This window comes from Macadamia integrifolia, chromosome 6, assembly GCF_013358625.1.
Source record: "Macadamia integrifolia cultivar HAES 741 chromosome 6, SCU_Mint_v3, whole genome shotgun sequence".
Taxonomy (NCBI): domain Eukaryota; kingdom Viridiplantae; phylum Streptophyta; class Magnoliopsida; order Proteales; family Proteaceae; genus Macadamia; species Macadamia integrifolia.
The window spans coordinates 6,361,648-6,381,915 of NC_056562.1; the positions used below are offsets into that span (position 1 = coordinate 6,361,648).

The 20,268-nt window shown below is 38.2% G+C and overlaps 2 protein-coding genes across 3 annotated transcripts in view; both read left to right on the forward strand.

The window, feature by feature from the left end:
* LOC122081699 (putative acyl-activating enzyme 19) overlaps nucleotides 1–20,268 on the forward strand; it is a 95,342-nt gene that overhangs the window by 44,841 nt on the left and 30,233 nt on the right. Inside the window, 3 exon segments of the mRNA XM_042648896.1 lie at nucleotides 1–55; nucleotides 2,517–2,601; nucleotides 2,790–2,854. The exon segment at nucleotides 1–55 is cut by the window's left edge and continues 8 nt beyond it. Coding sequence (XP_042504830.1) covers nucleotides 1–55; nucleotides 2,517–2,601; nucleotides 2,790–2,854 — 205 coding nt within the window.
* On the forward strand, nucleotides 8,471–14,193 carry LOC122082648 (long-chain-alcohol oxidase FAO4A-like). 2 transcript variants are annotated; one of them, XM_042650344.1, is made up of 3 exons: nucleotides 8,471–8,811; nucleotides 8,909–9,178; nucleotides 12,244–14,193. In XM_042650344.1, the coding sequence occupies exons 1-3, from the start codon at nucleotides 8,608–8,610 to the stop codon at nucleotides 14,062–14,064; spliced, it is 2,295 nt and encodes a 764-aa protein (XP_042506278.1). In that variant the 5' UTR covers nucleotides 8,471–8,607; the 3' UTR covers nucleotides 14,065–14,193. The 2 variants fall into 2 exon arrangements, with proteins under 2 accessions (XP_042506278.1, XP_042506279.1); XM_042650345.1 differs by lacking the exon at nucleotides 8,471–8,811 and having other exon boundaries at nucleotides 8,961–9,178; nucleotides 12,248–14,193.

Consider the following 20,268-nt stretch of genomic DNA (forward strand, 5'->3'; position numbering starts at 1 on the left):
TGACATGCTTTATGTGGCCTCTACTAGTGGGCGTGTGACAGCTATTTCAATAAAGGTACAAGAAGGTCAGAGTTTTTTTCGCTTTCAATATAACATTAAGCTTGTTCCTTCCTATATGAAGAATGTTTTAAACTTTTTCCTGTTGACGGTGATGATGCAAATCAAAAATTTCAACCATTGACTTGATCCTTGCATGCATTGGGGTATTCAAACAAAATTTAGGGTTATCTCTTTGTACCACAAGCATAGTACATCTAAGGAATACAACACTTGAACCTAGACGCACACAAGATGACATGGGTATTCTCGAACAACGATTGCACATGAAAAACGTCAGCGAACAATCTCCCTACACTTTCTAGGGGTTCAAAACACCTCAAATCACAATCAATGGAGTTCCGAAACAGCTGATAATAATCCATTCAAGACTAAAAATGATCTAGTTTGATATATATACAATATGAATAGTCACATTTATATTTCTTAATCAAATTTCCTAAAATATTCAATGTGACAACCATGTGAACAGAATGTTCAGTTCTATACCTAGTTGACAACTTTAAGGTTTAATGTTAGCACTATCAATCTCCCGTAATTAAATAATGCAAATTAATTTAACCACTTTAAATTGGGTTTGATGGACACATAAATCCTCCCCGCCCCTCCTCCCCCCGCAGTAAAAAAAAAAATTGCAGTTGGATTTGTACTATCTAAACGTTTCTCTTTATTAGCTATTTAACTTAGAAGTTGCATGAGAGAAAAGCATAGTGGTGGGAGGTGTTCAATTTGGGGAGTAGCAACTAGCATATGTCTTTTGTTCTCATAGTCCGCTTGATGCACAGGTTTCATGGTGGCTTGTTTTTGGAGGATATCTGTCGTGCTGTTTTTTTCTTTCCCCTTCTGTTCTTTCCTGTTACACATTCCTTTTTTTTCCCTTAAGACACTTGCTTTCTCCATATATTCACTTTAGTTTCTTAAGAAAATTTTTCAAGAACAAAAAATATTATAAATGTTATACCATATCTGTGCCTTGATCCACGATCGAAAATCATTTTTGCTTCAAAAATCTGAGACACATTTTGAGGTATATTTGTTAATATAGAAGTTGGAAATAGGTTAGAACCTATTTGTTAGAAGTCGATATCTAAAGAGGAATTTTGACTTTCTTTTTAGCACAAGTCATGATTCCCCTTCCTAGGGGTATTTTGGTCAGGTCCTTTTGGACCTAGTAATTTAGATTGACAAGTTAGTCTTGTTTCCTTTTCTGAGTTTCTTATTCTTAGTAGGTTGCTGTAATGGTTATTCTATATAATGAATAAAGGAGGCAGTCCCAATCGAATCAATTGTGACTCCCAAGTTACAACAATCTTCTCTCCTTTCTCTTTTCTCTTTTCTCTTTTCTCTTTTCTCTATACACTACTTATTCTTTTAAGATATGCATCAGGAGTTTTCGGAAACATAATGTGCATGCAAAAAACTTGAATGTTAGTCAGTTGTACTACAGCTACCTTATATAATGAATTCATGCACAATGCATGGATCCTAAGTAGATGTAGGCCTTGATTACAATTAATTTAACACAACATCCTTGAACCCAAGCTTGCTCTTGCGAAAAACAAGAATAAATGATCAAAGCTTTATAATGAGGCTATTAAATTACACAAAGTTCCTATTCCTAGTCTAGTAGATCCAAACCATGTGGGTTGGTCCTCCCCACACTCCTCACCCCCCATTCTAAATCAAGCAATGCAACAGAAAAGCAATTGAGTTGAAAGGGGAGAGAAAATATATGGAAAAAATATTCATTATCCGTTTCAGTTCCATGCTAGACTTTAAAAAAAGAAAAGGGGTGAACCTAGTGCACAAGGCTCTCGCCACTGCGGGGTCTGCGGAGGGTCTGAATGTTCGCAACCTTACTTCTACTTCGTGGAGAGGCTGTTTCCTGACTCAAACCCATTACCACAATGGAGCAACATTACCATTGCACCTTACCATTCCATGCTAGACTTTTCACAACTTATAATGCCAATATGACCATGGTTTCAAGTATCGGTATCGTATCGGGCATATCATGTCAGTATCGGCTGAGTTCGATAGCTGATACCTGACCGATCCGGATCAGTTACCTATATCATTTCAGGGGTAAAACAGTACAAAAAATGTACTTTTTTCCAAAAGCAAGGGCAAAAGTGACCGGTACACACCGATCTGATCTGGATCAGTATCGTATCGGTATTATCAGAGACCGATACCGGTACCGGTACCGAGAACTAAATCCTTGAATATGACTGATAACTTTGATGTTGATCGTAACTCGTAAGCGACTAGGTGTAGATATATTGAACCTTTCCTGTCATCTTATGACTAGTTGGTCCCGAAATGTTTGTTTTTTCATCAATTAAGAGGTCTAGTTGGTCCTCCTCCCCCATGGAGGAGCAAGAATGATAGCATAAGGCTTGTTTTATTTACGTCATTTGTTGATGTAATTTATTGGTACTTTTTTCTAATTGATGCAGGCATTACCTTTCAGCATTGTATGGCAGTGTGAGTTTGGGGTGCCTATTTTTGGTTCTCTTTCCATCAGTTCTCCCAGTGGAAATGGTACTTGTATATTCCATTTGAGTAGTTAATTTTACTGTCATTCTCTGTGCTGGGTGGAGATTCTTGTAAAAGTTTCCATGGTTCCAGGCATTAAAATATCTGACTTCTGATTGGCTGAACGAAAATACTGTGGCCTATCAAATATGTGGAACGTTGAATAAAATTTATGTATTGCTTTGGTTTTGCAGTCATTTGTTGCTTGGTTGATGGTCATGTAATTGCATTAGACCCAAGTGGCTCCATCATCTGGACGGTATTTATGCATCATATTTCTTTATACTTTTTGATTGCTGGATTTCTGCTTCTAGTGTTTTTCATCATTTCAGATGTTAACAGGAACTATTTGCTTCCTAATTTACCTAACATTTGTTTACCTTTTCCCAGTGTTTGTGAGGATTTTAAAAGCTGAGATGGATTTTGAAATGCGATTATTTAATGTGGTATCTTTGGAAAACGCAATAATAGTCTACATAACTATACAAGGAAACTATAAGATCAACCATGCTTTATGGAATAGAATGCTGAGCAGTTGGGAAACAGTGCATCCATAAAATTAATGTAGCTGAATTGAATACAATGAGATGGATGAGTGGTAACACAATGAACGATAAAGTTAGAGATGAATGCATAGAAAGGAACACAGGAGTAGGTCCCAAAAGATGACAACATGAGGGAAAGTTGGTTTAGCTAGATTGATAATGTATAACACAAACTGGTGACTACATCTGCTGTGATTCATTTGTTGAAATTCAAAATTACTGAAAGGATGAGACAAGTCCCAAAAGGGATATATGTTTAGTTGGTGAAACTGGCATTATAATGAAAATAGATAGTGTGGATTTGGGATGGAGGATTCTTGTGGCCAAGCATAGTTTTTAAGGCGGTAAGGCGACGGAGGCGTTTGAGGGTCTTTCGGAGTGCCTTAGCGATAAGGCTAGCATAAAGTGTCGCCTTATTGACTAAAGCGTTCCTGTGTAATTTTTTTATAAAACTAATCTATTTGGCTCAAATCCTAGTTGAGTCCTATTACTCATATGTTAAATAAATATTAAAATTTCATATTCATACCAATGTAAGATATTCATCAAGAAAACAAATCAATAAAGTGAATAAACTAAGTTCATCTTCATCAATCATCAATCATCAATCATCAATCATCAATCATCAATCATATTAACATATACTATAAATACATAATTATGAAACAAAATTATAAATATAAAGAAAAGAAGACATAAAAAATACAAGTGTAGGTACCATGGACCTCCGCCCCTGCGGGATCGGGATATGGCGCGTAGCGCGTGTACACACACTAGGGTTCAACCCTAATGAGATGAGATAGTATCCCCTGGTCATCAAATGCCAAGGGGGATACACGTTATGGGTAAAAGGGAGTCGCCACCTAGAAAGGGTCTAGGACCCATAAATGTCTCCCCCAATCAAGGGAGAGAGACTAATGACTCTGATGGATAAGGCTGGTTTACACCAAGATTCTGGACAAGTGTCAAGTGACAGACTGGGAAGGTGTTAGGCACCCAGTCTGCCCGGCCCTAAGGCCGGTCTCTTTTTGTTTGACCAAAGTTTGTTTGTACCCTACTAACTAGTCCTAAATTTAGGTCATTGAAAACCCTAAACTAGGTATCTAAGCATGACATGTGAAAACCCTAAGCCAAGTGTCTAAATTATGCTAGCTAGGTTATGATGCAAATAATGAAATGATTACACTAATTAAATAAAAACCCTAAATGATTTAATCAATGAATTATGAGTCTTAGATTAATCTAATGAAATAAACCTAGACCTAGGATTAGTTTAGCAACTTATGAAATCCTAAATTAAACTAATTCGATTAATTGAGCCTGACCTAGATGGATGATCAATGAATTTGTGAGATCCTAAATTGAATTAATTAAAGTGATTAAACCTAATCCCTAGTAATTTATGAAATAAATTATTGCAATCCTACTTAATCTAATTGGTAAAAAGATTTTTAAATTAAATGGGGCCTAATTAATTTAGAAAAGTTAAATGGGCTAATTACATTAAATGGAAGCATTTTACTAATTTACCTAATCTAGTTTAGGAAGATTAAACTGAACCTATGGTTTAATTAAATTAATTATGAAACCTAATTGCACTAATTATGTTTACCTTAAGCTAATCTAAGATGAGTTAAATATTTTTCAAAACCCTAGTTAAGCTAATGAGAAAAGAATCTTTTAACTAATTAATCTAGTTAATTATCCTACATTAAATAACTAATTAATTGATTGATTAAAATAAACGAACTACTAGAGGGAAAAAGATTGGTAATTACACAAATTTAATAAATTGAATTGAATGAAAAAATCAAATGCAGTGATAAAAAAAAACTAAATAAATTAACCACAATTAAATAAACAACAATCGAAATGACTAATTAAGTTAACTAAGTTACTTTAATTAACCTAAATTAGTACTACGCTAATGCAAGTGAATGTTGGAGTACAAAAGATAGGAGATAGTAGGAAAACCCAAATCCTCAGTACGCACCTAATGCTACGAGAGAAAAGAAAACAGAAAAAGGGACTCAAAATTTGAAAACAGCCACGCCCGTCCTAAACTAAACACGCCCTAAACTACGTCCCATATATTATTAAGAGAGAAAAGAAAACAGAAAAAGAAAATCATTTGATTTTAGGACTCAAAATTAGGGAAATTTGAGATCCCTGGAAAGATTTTAGAAAACAAAAGAAAACAAGAAAAAGGGACAACTTATCAAAATCATTTAATCCACAATGAACAATTAAGACTATAATGAAGAAAAACAAAAAAATGCAGAAGGATTGTTCTGCTAGGGCTAAAGAAACGAAATCAATCCAATAATCTTAAATGGGTGTAGTGCCACTCTGAGTTAGTGCTTGATGGTGAGCTCTGCTCGGAGATGGAGAATGCCTTTGATGAAGAAAAGGCTGTCTTCAGCCATGAAGGTTGTCCATGGTAAAGCAAACAGGTTTCGGTACCCAACTGCCTTCCCTCCTGTGAAAGTATAGTTACCTTTGTATTTGCTCTGATACTTCTCTGTAGGCTTTGCCCTTGCTGCAAATTCATAGTCCACCGCAAAGCTCACAGATCCCTTCTCCTGCATCCCCAAAAATAGTCCAAAGCAGTGGAACGAGCTAGCCTGGTCCATATTACAATGAGCTGACAGGAAGAATCCCTGTCCACCCAGGTGAAACGCCTGTGAATAAACCCTCCCTGATGGAAACAGGTTTGCACATTCCTCCCTTTTCAAGTCCAAGTACACCACACACTGCTGCCTTGGCAGCTCAAATTCCACTACCTTGACTGGTCGGTACTTGTAGGCTCTCCCCACAAAGTGACGGGTGGCAGCAGCAGGGAAGAAATAAAAAGAAAAAAGGAAGAAGAAGAAGAAGAAGAGAACTGCAGCAGCAGGGGAAAAGAAAAGAAAAAGAAGAAGAAGAAGAGAATTGCAGCAGCAGGGAAAAAGAAAAGAAGAAGACGAGGGTGAAAATCGGTTTCAGCAAAGGAAGAAAAGAAAGAAAAGAAGAGGAAGAAGAAGAAGAAGAATAAGCCACAGTTGCAGGTTTTGGTTGCAGCAGCAGGGGAGAAGAAGAGAAAAAGAAAAAGAAGAAGAAGAAGAAGAAGAAGAAAAGAAGAGAGGATGGTTAGGTGCGGCTGCCGGTTGGGTGTTGCAGCAGCAGGGAAGGAAAAGAGAAAGAAAAAGAAGAAGAAGAAGAAGAGAGGAGCAGGTTCGGTTGCTGCCAGTTACAGAAGCAGGGAAGGAAAAGAGAAAGAAAAGAAGAAGAAGAAGAAAAGAAGAAAGAGGGGGGTTCGGTTGCTGCCAGGTACAGCAGCAGGGAAGGAAAAGAGAAAGAAAAAGAAAAAGAAGAAGAAGAAGAAGAAGAAGAAGAAGGAAGAGTTAGTGCGGCTGCGGTTCTGCTATAGGGAAAAGAAGAAATAAAGGAAGAAAAGATGGGGAGGAAATTAGGGCTTGAGATCCTAATCTAAGGGTCTAGATTAAAAGAACAAAAAAACAATTTAAAAAAACTAAACCAAATCAAATCTACATGTTAAATAAAAAAAAACAATTAAACTTAATTAATCTAAAAAATCAATTACCTAAATACCTTTAATTGGACCGAAATAAACCAAACTGAGACTAATTAAACATAATTAATCTAAACAAATCAAGTATTAATAAATTAGAAATTAATCTATTAAATTAGCTAAGCTAGTTCTAAACTGCAATTAGGAGAAGAAAAATACCTTAAGCCGGCTTTAATAAAGAAACAAGGGGAGATAACCCTTGTGCTTCAAGGCCAAAACCGAACCGAACCGAACCGAATCGGACTAAACCCTTGTGCTTCAAGGCCAAAACCGAACCGAACCGATCGGACTAAGTCTCCCGGCTCAAGGAAGGATTACACATTTAAATTTTTATACTTTGAGAGATTATTTATTTAGAGAGAGGGAATTAGCAAAAACCTTCATGGGGCCATATTCCTTCTCTCAAATTTTTCTCAATTTTTCTCCTCCCCTTTGGAAGAGAGGAAGGGCTATTCTTATAGCCTTGGGACTTGGGACAATTCTCTCATATTTCAGATGTGGGACTAAAAAACTAGAGAGAATTGTCCAAAAAGACTTGCTTTTGGACAAAGGAGTTTGGGCGCCATATGGCACCCTTTGATTGCTCAGAATGGAATCTGATACCGAACTTTAGAGTCAACTTTTGGGGGTCATATCTTTCAAACCATTTGTCGGAATTCGACGTGTAATATGTCGTTAGAAAGCTTAGTCCGAGCACTATCCAATAATGTGAGACACGATTGTAGTCTTGATCGGGAACCTTTACGAAAATATGCATAAAGTAGGGACCCGGATCATATAATGAAAGAGAGAATCGGGTGTCGATTCGCATAGTTCTCGCATCAAAGTGTAATGTCCGACTTGAGGGGACAAACAACAATAATCCACAACATCAAATTCTAATTTTTGAAAACATTTTCTCTTGAAAGTTTATAGGAAAAAATGGTCATTTTCTACTCCAAGTTTGAAAATTCTCCAAGTCTAAAATATCCAACATGTAATCCTTCATATTGTCATCATTGCCGGGGAGTGACAAAATTCAGTGTCTACACATAGCATCTTCAAGATTTTATGAGGTAGCACGGAGAGAGAATAATCTTCAGGATTTTGTAAGAGAGAGGATGTGGTACCAATGAGTGGATTCCACCTTTGGACAAGTTAGTTCAAATTTGGACCGGTTCTTGATTCACTTTCAGCACTTTCTCTTATAGACTTGGAAACTAAAAAAAAAAACAGAAATAGTACTATCCAAAGTGGGGCAAAATGTACACTTATATCCCTAAGATTTCACACATTATTGTGCTCATCACCACACCCTATTGTATGTAGATATACGGGAACGTAAACGGATAGCCATAATGTGATTACTTTAACTACCACATGGGTGGTGGTCCTATTGGAGCCACACCCATGACTCAACACAGGCCATCAAAATAACTTTCTTTTCCCTTCAAATAAATGCCATTGGATACTCTTCTCAGCCATGTGGTTGAAAAGTGAGCTGGTGATGTAGTGAATGATAGGTTTGTTTTTTCTCTCTCCCACTTATGGAATAGAAGGCAGAAGCCCATGGCCATGGCCCCATGTGTGCCGCCTATTCTGCCATTGTTAGAGCCATTAGTTCTGGCCTTTCCAACCTCTGCTCTCGTCTTAAATATTATATCGGAATAGGATGCTGGAAAAGAGTTGTGATTTCTTCTAGTAAGGAGTGAGGAGGGGTAGTCCTAAATAAAAGCTGGCTAGAAGTTAATGTGTGCCTACCTACTTTTATGAATCTTCAAATACAATAATCTCACCCTGTATAGGTCTCCATTATATAAGTTGCAAGCAACAAGAACCTTACTAACACGGAATTGCTTCTTTCTTTCTCCTCCTTCATTTGCTTGCTCTCTGTGTCTCTCGATCTTCATATAAATTATGGAACACAAGCAGTCTAGAAAAGGCAGTTTTTTCCAGGATTATTACATGAAATGGCTATCCTCTCGTGAATTGGAATCGGTCACAGCTATTTGTGACTCTCTTTTGCCTTCAATCAACTACTCTGGCACCACTGATGAATATGATGATTCCATCTCCACATTCTACAAAACATCTGCGTCCATGACAGGAACTCCACAGCTGGTAAGAAATTAACTAACTCCACAGCTGGTCTTAATTAATTTTGGTTTTAAATCTTTCTTCTTCTCAATCTCAACCAATGGTTGTCATAATATTGTAGGTAAAGAAATTAATAGCTGAAAAAGTGGAACAAACTACATTGGGTCCCCTTCGTTTGTCATTACTGCTTTTATCAACATGGCTTGGGACGTTTATTCTTTGTGGGTCAGCTAGTTTGTCAACTCAATTCCCTTACGTACAGAGGTTCTCTCAGATTTCTCAGAAGAAACGAGAGCAGATCCTTCGGTCATGGTCTCTCAGCTCCCTTTTCTTCTTCAGGACTCTCTTCAAGGTCTTCAAGTTCATCACTTTCTTCATTTTCTTCACTCAGGTACATACTATATATGGTCTTAATTAATTTCTCATAATTAATAGAGTGGTACTTTTGGTTATCTATCTATCTATCTGCCTAAGTTATACAAAACCACAACATTAAGCTTTTGGCGTGAAAAAGCTAGCAAAAAAAATTTTTGGTGTCAGATTTGTTCCCATGAGCTTAATTTATCCAGTAGTAGGACTGCATGTAATGAACTGATCTTCCCTGGAGAGCGACTTGAGTGATGTACAGTTTGACGGGTAGATGGGGTTGTGGCCGGTGGTTTTAAGTGGTTAGACAATGTCCATGTGCTATTTTACTGTATATGTCGTTCTCACTTTATGAAGTTTGTTGGTCATTAATGGCATTTTTGTCCGTGATGGTTAGAGCAAATTGATGATTGTATGGATAAGTACAAGTCTTAGGTTCGATTTCCCATCTAATCATTTGTTAGTCTCCCCGAGAATTAATCGAGGTGCGCGTAAGCTAGCTTTAACACCTTGATTTAAAAAAAATAAATAAATAAACAAACAAACAAACTTTGGTCATCAATAGTTGGGTTGGATGTCTCTCTATACAATGGGTCCCGCTGCCATCTAAGTGGGATGGCAATGGAAAGGTTAAATGGAAAGGCCCATGCACTCCAACAGCGACAAAACTAGGATTTTTATGTGGTGGATCAGGTTAAATAAATGAGTGCCAATTGGGTTAGTTGGTCCTACTCTGGACTATGGATCAATTTAAGTGGGGGCTGGCTTTTTGTTTTCGTTTTGTGTTAGGTGGGTGGCTCTGTGTGTTTTATTGGAAGTGTCTATACCAAATTTAATTAATTAAATTATAAAATAGTTAAAGTGTGATTTAGTCATGGATAAATTAAAACAAATTATGACTAAGGATGGAACTGGACATCCCATTAATAAGATCGCAATGAAAATTTTAGGATACAAATGCGATTGTGCAAACTATGTGTATATTGAAACGAATCATGCATACAAGAATTTCACATACACATTATTGTTGGTTTATATGGAACAAAATTTTTGTCAGTAATGTACGATCAGTCTCTTGACCCAAGGGGTCCTAATTATGTGGTAATGCATTGTGAATTTTGGCGCACCGTCAATTGATGTCTAACTAATTATATATCGATGCATAAGATTCACAGTGTTTGGCTATATTCGAAAGAGACATTCAACATGAAATTCGTTTTCCTAATTAAGAGAATATTGAAGAAAGAGAATATTTGTTAGTGACATTTTGGTAAAATTATTTATAAAATTTTAAAGAATTAATATATTTTATTAATATTTGTTTTCTCAAACATTTTTAAAATATTTTAAGGGTCCAATCGGAGATATAGAAAATCTATAATTATATTTTTGATAGACTAGGGTTTTGACAGTAAATAAATATTTATAAACTTTAATAACATTTTCCATAAGAAATATTCTTTTGGAGAATCTAAAATACCTAGGTTCTGAAGTTTATATATTTCCTGGATCAGTCGTGTATCTAGGAAGAAAAGGGCAAGCTACTGCAAGGAATAGAACATTTTAGACCCATATCATGGTCATCATAAATGTTAGTTTAGCCGGTTTGGTTCTTAAATCTGATTAGTGTTGATACTCTAATCAAACCAGTAGAATAATGGATCTTATTTTGATTGGGTACTGTGGATCTAATCTTTGACTACCCATATCCTACTGCTTTATGGTTACGCAGGAGAGGTGATAATGGATATGATAGGGCTGAGTAATGACCTTATCTTTACCCATACACTATAACACTATAAGGGATGTTGGATATATATATATATATATATATGAAAAATTATTTTTCCCAAGAAGATGGAAAAATAATCTTTTTTTATTTTAGCTACTGAAAATAGGCCAAGAGTTTGGCTTATCATGGGATGGGATGTGTATGAGCTGGGCCGAAGATTAATATATTGATCTTAATCTGTTGAGACTTGACAACAATATCTACTAGGGTCCTGCGTGTTTGACGGAGATAAAGGTGTGGAAAATTTATGAGGGTGGGTCTCATATATTGTGGGTTGAGTTGATAAAAAAAAGGTACGGAAAGGAAATAATAGAATATGTACTTTTTAGTGGGGTCCACCTCTATGAGAAAGAGGAGAAATGGAAGTGAGGTAGAATTTTATAGAAAAAAAAATGAAATAAGAGGAGGGAAAGATAGACACAAAACAATTTTTTCATGAAGTCCTACTAATTTTGGTAGGACTTTGAAAATGAATCGGATGGGAAAAGTTAGCTCCCACATTAGTAAATAATAAATATTACATTAAATGACCTTGTTTGATAAGTTCCCACCCGCTTATCTAAACACTCATATTTGAAGTAGTTTATGGGAAAACAAGTAAAAGTTTCTCACCATTTTTTACCTTTTTCCACTTGTTTCTATCAAACAAATAGGGGTGGGAAGTTTTAACTTATTTTACATAAACTATCACAAATATGAATGTTCAGATAAGTGAGGTGGAAAACTTACAGAACAAGATCATTTAATGCAATAATTGTTATCTATTGATGTGGCAGTTAAATTTTCTCACCCATTCACTTCCAAAGGAACGAAATTTAGCTATTGCCTGGGTTGCAGCCAAGTAATTGCAACCCCTATAGCAGCCAAAGAAATGGAGTCTTAAAGGGCATTTGGAAAATACTAAAACATAGGAAGGTATTTGTGAATCTTAGGGAAAGTGAATTATTCCATTTCTTTGGCTGCTAATAGAGGTTGCAACTGCAACTAGGGTAGCAGCCAATTTTTTTCCCCAAAGGAAGTCCCTCCTGGAAAAGTTGTTTTGTGTCAGTCTCCTCCTCCTATATCCTATATTTCCCATTGAATTCCACTCACTTTCATTTCTTCTCTTTCCATAGATGTGGACTCCACCAAAAATTATATATTCCATTATTTTCTTTCCTTCATTTTCTTTGCCAATCCAACCCACAATATGTGGGATCCACCATCACAAGTTTTCCATTATTTTTTATCCGTCAAACAGATAGTCTTCAAGTAAAGTGAGAAGATCAGCTTGTGATTTCGCTTTTCATTTGTTTCAGTTAGATGACAAGAATGCGAACCCAACATGGAAAGGAATTGGCTACTGTGGACCAGATCCAAATTTCAAAAATCAAACCAAAAGAAAAAAAGCAGGGTTTGGAAGAGAAGACGATGAGGAACGAATGGAAGAAGAACTCTATGGACCGCTATGTAAAGGCCTAGTTGATCTAACACAACCCAGAGAAGTTGTTGTGGATAAACTTGGAAGATATGGTTTTCCTGTCTCAGTCCACTGCAGAGGAAGTAATTCCCCATCTTTGTCATCCTCTCCTTGTTTAACCATCCATTGCGATGCTGTTGTTGTTGGTTCTGGGTCTGGTGGTGGTGTTGTTGCTGGCATTCTTGCAAAAGAAGGCTACAAAGTGATTGTCTTAGAGAAGGGGAACTACTTCGCAAGAAGCAATTTATCACTTATTGAAAGACCTTCCATGGATCAGATGTACTTAAATGGTGGAGTAATGGTTACTGATGATATGGGTGTGTTGTTACTCGCAGGATCAAATGTTGGTGGGGGTTCTACAATCAATTGGTCAGCTTCAATTAGAACACCTCATCATGTAATGAAGGAATGGTGTGAGGATTATGAGCTTGAGCTATTTGGTAGTCAGGTCTATAAAGAGGCATTAGATGCAGTTTGCAAGAAGATGGGTGTTCAGTCTGAAGTTGAAGAAGAAGGATTCAACAACACAATTTTACGACGAGGGTGCACTGAATTAGGATATCCAGTGACCAATATCCCCCGAAATTCAACTCAAGATCACTATTGTGGGTGGTGTGGTTATGGTTGCAAAGATGGGAAAAAGAAAGGTGTTGCAGAGACATGGCTAGTGGATTTGGTGAAATCAGGTAATGGTTTAATTCTACCAGGTTGCAATGCCTTGGAAATCTTACATGAGAGAAAGAAATGGAGAAACCGAAATACTGCAACTGGAGTCACCTTTGAATTTGATAATGGATTGGGAAAAGATATCTATGTGGTGGAATCGAAGGTGACAATAGTTGCTTGCGGTGCTCTTAGCACTCCAACATTGTTGAAAAGAAGTGGATTAAAGAATGATAACATAGGGAAGAACCTCCATCTTCATCCAGTGGTGATGGCATGGGGTCACTTCCCCAGTAATGATGAGTGGTTAGGGAAAGATAAGAAGAGCTACGAAGGGGGTATAATGACAGCAATGTCCACAGTCGTTGCCGATTTCGAAGGATCGGGCTATGGAGCTGTGATACAAACACCATCAGTGCATCCAGGAGTATACTCTACAGTAATGCCATGGGTTTCAAGCTCTGACTTCAAAGAAAGGATGTGCAAGTTCTCAAGGACTGCTCACATATTTGCACTGGCAAGGGACAAAGGAAAAGGTACTGTGGACTCTCAAACCTCATTCACTTATAAATTGGATGCCACAGATGAAGAGAACCTACAGAAGGGATTAGAAAAGATTCTTCGTATGTTGGCTGCAGCTGGGGCTGAAGAGGTTGGAACCCATCACATTATGGGGAAGAAATTGAATGTGAAGAAAGCCAGCAAACATGAGTTTGAGAAGTTTGTGAAAGAGGAAAGCAGTAGGAGACTTAGGGACTTGTCCACACCAATATGCTCTGCACACCAAATGGGAAGCTGTAGGATGGGAGTTGATGAGAAGCATTCTGTGGTGAACCAGAAAGGGGAGACATGGGAGGTGGAGGAACTGTTTCTGGCAGATACAAGCGTATTTCCAACAGCATTGGGTGTGAATCCCATGGTCACCGTCCAGGCCATTGCTCATACTACTGCACACTCAATTCTTGAAGTTCTTAAGAGGAAGAAGGATGGATACTAATCAAACAAGTTCATTTTATTATCTTCTTGATTATTTATTATTGTCTTTAATAAATGTAAAATTCTGTAAAAGAACTTGAAAATGCATTCAGTGCCTTCTTTGTTTGTACAATGAAAGAATATTCCCTTCTCTCTTGAATCATGGGATTAAAGGTGAAATTAATAAATAAATAAATAAATAAAACATTATATATTTATACTTATATTTATATTTTTTGTTTTTTTTTTTTTTTTTTTTTTCCTTTCATTGGTTTCACTAAAAGTTCATTTGTATTAAAGAAAAGAAAAGAAACAAAAAAATACAGAGAAGCTGGCCAAACTAGAAACTAAAACCACCAAGATTAGCCTCTTCCACCTGGATCCAAATCCTCTGTTGTTCTTCATCTTGTTATTCTTATGTTATTTTAGGTGCAGAAGATAACACGTGGCAATGTTGAGCTGGACGGTGCAGATTAAGAGAGAGAAAAAGGGTTCCATAAAACCAGTTTTAGATGTCAAATCGGTTTAAAATGAATACAAACGATTTTCACACCTCTTCACCCACAAATGGTAGGTCATCATAATTACTCTATCCCTCCAAGGCAAAGGTTCAAAATGCCCTTCACTATTTCCAGGGTCTCATTTGACAGTCAAAAAGGGAATTGGTTTCTCTTCACCATGGATGAAAGGAAAACTTGATCTAATTAAATTTTATTTAGACAGTGTTTCTTTTCCAGGGGTGTAGCTTCTGCCAACAGTCAATAGGAAACATCCAACCACTGCCCCTTGAAAAAGAATCATTCTTGGAGACAAATATGTCATTTCAGGAGAGGGTAGGAAAGAGAGACACAATCATATTCGCCCAGACATAAAATTCCCTTCTTTTTATAGGGGAGAGGGTTCTCTAAGCAAGTGGCATAATAGAACACACCAATAAGGCACGACAAAATAATTTCGTATATAGGAGAGCAAATATCGTATGACTGTGATCAATATTGATACTAGACTGATATGATATCGATGAAACAGCTATAAGGATTTAAATCCTCTGTTTTTCTTCATCATGCAATTCTTGTGTTATTCTACCTATAGAATGAGACAAGTGGAAATGTTGACGTGGACGGTCCAAATCTGGAGAGAGAATATAGTCCAGCCTTAAATTGTTACTTGTCGAACTAGTACACTCCCCCCTCCCTCTCTTTTCGAGGGTGGGGGCAATGGGCAGCATTGGTTTGTGTTAGGATTTTTCTTTTGTGTGGATATTGGATTATCATGCATATCCTTCATCCAGCCCTGTGTATTAGCTGTAATCCTTATCCCATTCCCTTGTGATCAGCTATATTAGTTGTAGTCCTTATCCCTTTATCTTGTAATCAACTGTATATTTCCTTGTATATCCACATTCCCCAATAGTTAGCATAGATTAAGCACGCCATTAGCTTAAATTAAGGAACTAACCTATACACTTATGGCTATAAAAGCCACCATGTATAGCTGATTCAAATCAAGTGAGAAGAACCAATCTTCTTCATATATTTTCCATTATTTAGTCTTTTACCATGGTATCAAAGCGTAAAATCCGATTACCCCCTTCCTCTTCTCATCTCAGGGCAGAAGTCAACAATAATGCCTCTTTTGCTGCTCAATCCGATGACCCCTTCAATAATCCTTACACTTTCCATCACTTTGATAGTCCCACTGTTGTCCTTGTTTCACCTTCACTGAACGGTGAAAACTATAATACTTGGATTCGCGCTATAAGGATGGCCTTGAGAGCCAAAATAAGCTTGGGTTTGTCGATGGAACAATACCCATGCCAGATGCTGCTGTAGACAACTATGATCGATGGGTACGAGTCAACGACATGGTGATGTCTTGGCTTCTTCGATCTATCACTCCAGAACTTGCTGCTAGCATCATTTATGCAGATTTTGCTCATACTATTTGGACGGATCTCCAAAGTCACTTCTCACAACCAAAAACCACCAAGATCTACTCGATCAAGTAGGACATTGCTGATTGGAAACAACATAATCTCTCTATCACTGCCTAATTCACAAAACTAAAAGGTTTATGGGATGAACTGACATCTTATGTCTCTTAACCAGACTGTAAATGAGGCGCTCAAGTTGAATGCATTTATTCAGCAGGATTATGCCATGAAATTTCTTCAAGACTTCACAAATCTTTTGCACCTCTAAGAAGTCAAGTTCTCCTACAAGACCCTTTGCCTTCAGTTGCAAAGCTTTATTCCCTAGCACTACAAGAAGAGAAGCAACGTGAGATTTCCTCTATTTCTTTTGCCAAACCTGAAGCAACGACAGTTATTTCCAACACCACCAAGAACTCACCTCCCTTTTCTTGTGGACAAAAGGATCGGCCACATTAAGACCATTGTTCTAGGGATGGGCATACTATCCATACATGTTACAAATTGCATGGATATCCCCCAAAGAAAGGAGATGTTGCTCCTAATAATTGCACTTATTGCAAAAGGATTGGTCACACAATGGCCACATGTTACAAGCTTCATGGCTATCATCCAAAGCAAGCATCGCCAAGTTCCTCCCAGTCAAAGGGCTTTCAAGCCACAAGTCTCCCAGAGAACAACACATATGTTTTACCCACCTCCAATGCACATAATTCCTCCATCTCTGCTGATCAATATGCGCAAATACTTGCCATCCTTCAACAAGGTAGCATTTCACCTAGTGTGCATCTAGCAGGTACTTCTCTCACATCTATTGTTTCTTCACCCACTAAATGGATTCTCGATTTTGGTGCTAATAAATAAATCTATTCATCTATCAACTCCTTGAATTCTCTTAAGTCTAGTCCTAGTACTATGACTGTTCAACAATCAAATGGCTCTCACACACCTATTTCTAACATTGGTTCTGTGGAATTTGATTATAATTTTCGCCTCCATAATGTACTGCATGTCCCATCATTTCAATTCAATTTTCTCTCTATTTCCAAAATTACAAAATCCTTGAATTGCTCTGTAACATTCTTCCCTGATTTTTTTATCTTTCAGGACCTATGTGCTCATAACGAACTCTATTACCTCACAAGGCCCACTACTTTGCTCATTGTCTCTTCTACATTTGATCTTTGGCATTGGCTCCTTGGTCACCCATCATCCTCACGGTTGCATACTGTCACACCCCGTTCACACAGAACCTGACCGGTGATCGGGTTAACTCCGGTTAACCCAAACCTGCCAGGATCATCTGATACAGTATCCCACCACAGCATACCCACATCAAGATAAGTGTTCAAAGTTTAGCAGAAGACTTAAATTACCTGTAAATACCCCCAATATACTTGATACCCAAATTGTAGTATATAGTTAAGTACATATGGGCCAGCGGGCATGATATTTACACAAAAAGAATAACAATTTATGTATCAAGTACACAAAAGGGGAGGTCATCAAAGGAATCAAAAAGCAAAATCCTATATGGTGTCATTACTGCGGTCCCGCAGCACAGCCCTCGCACGTGCAATCAACACCGTGCCCATACCCCTCAGGGACCCATCAATCCTCATTAAGAAACTCCACTGTAGGGTCCGACTCCTGATCTTCAGGCAGGTGACCTGCAAATTCATCTAAAAGAGGTGCGCACGTGGGATGAACTCACTAGCTCAGTAAGTGAAAAGAAGGACCACACAACAATCACATCCATATGCACTATATGCTATGCAATTCATTTTAAATCTTATCCACCTTAACAACATTACTAAGTCTTTGGTTATGTGCTAACACAATCACAGTGCGCGTATGCCACGAGTACGAGCTGTGAACTTCATCCCGCGATACGCCCATAGGGTTGTCGGAGAAGGTCCACCGTGAGTACTCAGAAAAGTAAAACATGCCGACCACCGGCTCTCAACATAAAAATAAATGACAGAAAAGTAAAGGTGCTGACTTCAGCAATTTAAAAGCAGTACGATTGGCCCTCTTGAATATACCACTGAGGTTGCCGACTATCCTAATGACCAGCTGGGCATATGTCTAACCACCACAGTGACCTGACAATCGCGACCACTGCTTCCCCCCAAGTGATAACCCAACACCTCAACCCCTATTGGGAAGGGTCATAGCACGGGGAATGATAATCCTAATCCACATGCTCCTATATGACATAGTACGACTGCATAGTGCCTCCGCGTCCCATTCCACGGGTCACCAATACACTAGTTTTCAAGTGGACTACGGCGTCTAGTCTAATAATGCATCATACACCGTAATCCAATCACTCATCACATAAGCACATCAATCATTTAACATTGAGAATGTAAGGCACAACACACACATCATAAGTCAATAATTTAGAATGCACAAGCAAGTGCACAAAAATGGCATACGAGGATGACTAATCTACACATAATTTACATGATGACATGACTAGTCTAAATACAATTTAATGGTACAAAACAAGCCTTAAAATAAGGTCAAATGTCCTCTCCCCACTTACCTGTTGTGTACAAAAGCTCACGCTCGGTACGGGTGAGATCCGGTGCGAGAAACGTAAATTCTAGAACCTATCATAAGTGAATGGGTTAGCATTTCACTACTTTGGGGTCAAAACTAGCGAGTTTTGATGTTTAAATCATGTTTAAAACATAAACGAAGGTTTTCCATCCGTTTTGGGTCTATTCGGACACAAAAATCATGTTAGGGGACCAACAGGTGGGCCAGATAGCCCACCTGAGATCGCTCACCGGTCTTCTCAGGTGGGCGGGTTCGCCCATCAGTCCTTGCCCGCCAGTCTTCTCAAGCGGGCAAGGTTTGCCCATCGGTCCAACCTGCGGGCACCCTCAGGTGGGCGGGTTTGCCCGCCGGTCCTTGCCCACCGGTGGGGACCGATGTGCTGCCCCCTCAGGCGGGCGGCTTCGCCCGTCGGTCCTCGCCCACCTATGGGGGTGGAAAACTGCCTTCTTCCTTGAAACGTTCTCCAATCTTGGGGAAACCAAATGGGGTTGTTTCAATCACCTTATCCACACATCTAAGGTCTTATAAGATGATTCTAACCTAGATCTAAGTTAGATTTAAGGATTGAAAAGCCATCTTACCTTCTTTGCTCAAGAACTCTTCCAAAACCCCAAAATCACCTCTTAGCTCAAGAAATCACCAATGCTTCTTAAATCTTGTAAACACTTCTTTAAACATTCAAAATCAACACATAGACCATCTATCAAACCTTAGATTCATCATCTCAAGTGGGATTAACAAGATCTCAAGGAACTCTACCCAAATCAAGGGTTTCACTCAGGGTTTGGTGAAAGTTTAAGAAGTATAGCTCGCTCACCTCAAATCGTAGGTCTCGTGTTGGGGATCACTTTTTCGGTATCGGAATGAAAAGATCAAACCTCGGCGTCACTTAAAACTATTTCTTCCTCATCTTTCTTTCCCTTTCTTCTCCTTCGTTCTCTTCTCTTCCTTTCTTTTCTCTCTCCTCTTTACTCTTCTCACCAACTACTTAATGCATTAAATGGGAAAAGGAGAAACATAAAAAGTACTATTTATACTTACAGAATATTTAGTAACCACATGGGTGGGTCACTCAAGTGGGCGGATTCGTCCGCCTGTGACCGTCCACCTATTGGTCGAAACTTAGCCAACAAGTGAGATTTCGATGGAATTCGACTCTCGGCATATATCTCACTCTCGGCACAAGACATATTATACGTATACACTTTAGGATACGGCTACATACCAGCATTACCCATACATGGCCTTATGATACGTGCATGTACACGGCTTGGGTACACCCGTCTCCTCTGGCACTGACTCGGACTTGTCTGGCCAACCTGTGTTCAAAGTCACCCTTACCATCATGGTCCATAAGGAACCCGCCTTAAACCTCTCTGGTTCGAGTCCTGCATGGTTAAACCGAGTCAACCGTGTAATTAAACCAGGTTTTAAAAGTAGGGTATCACACATACCATTGCCCAACATAATTCATCCATAGTTGACTCTCATTTGGAATTTTGTAATATTTGCCCCTTGGCAAAACATTCTCGATCTCCATTTACTTTAAGCACTACATCCACTTATTCTCCTTTTAAGCTTATACACTGTGATATTTGGGGACGGTTCAATACACCTAGCACCACTAGTTCTCATTATTTTTTGACAATTGTGGACGATTACACTCATTGCACATGGCTCTATCTCATGAAATATAAATCTGACACTAAAGGCCTTCTCAGTGCCTTT

Bases quoted from the DNA above. Each gene is read 5' to 3' on its own strand.
- LOC122082648 (XM_042650344.1), top strand. From the start codon at position 8,608: ATGGAACACAAGCAGTCTAGAAAAGGCAGTTTTTTCCAGGATTATTAC. The intron at 8,812-8,908 runs GTAAGAAATTAA...ATAATATTGTAG, and splicing joins TGACAGGAACTCCACAGCTG to GTAAAGAAATTAATAGCTGA. The intron at 9,179-12,243 runs GTACATACTATA...CATTTGTTTCAG, and splicing joins TCTTCATTTTCTTCACTCAG to TTAGATGACAAGAATGCGAA.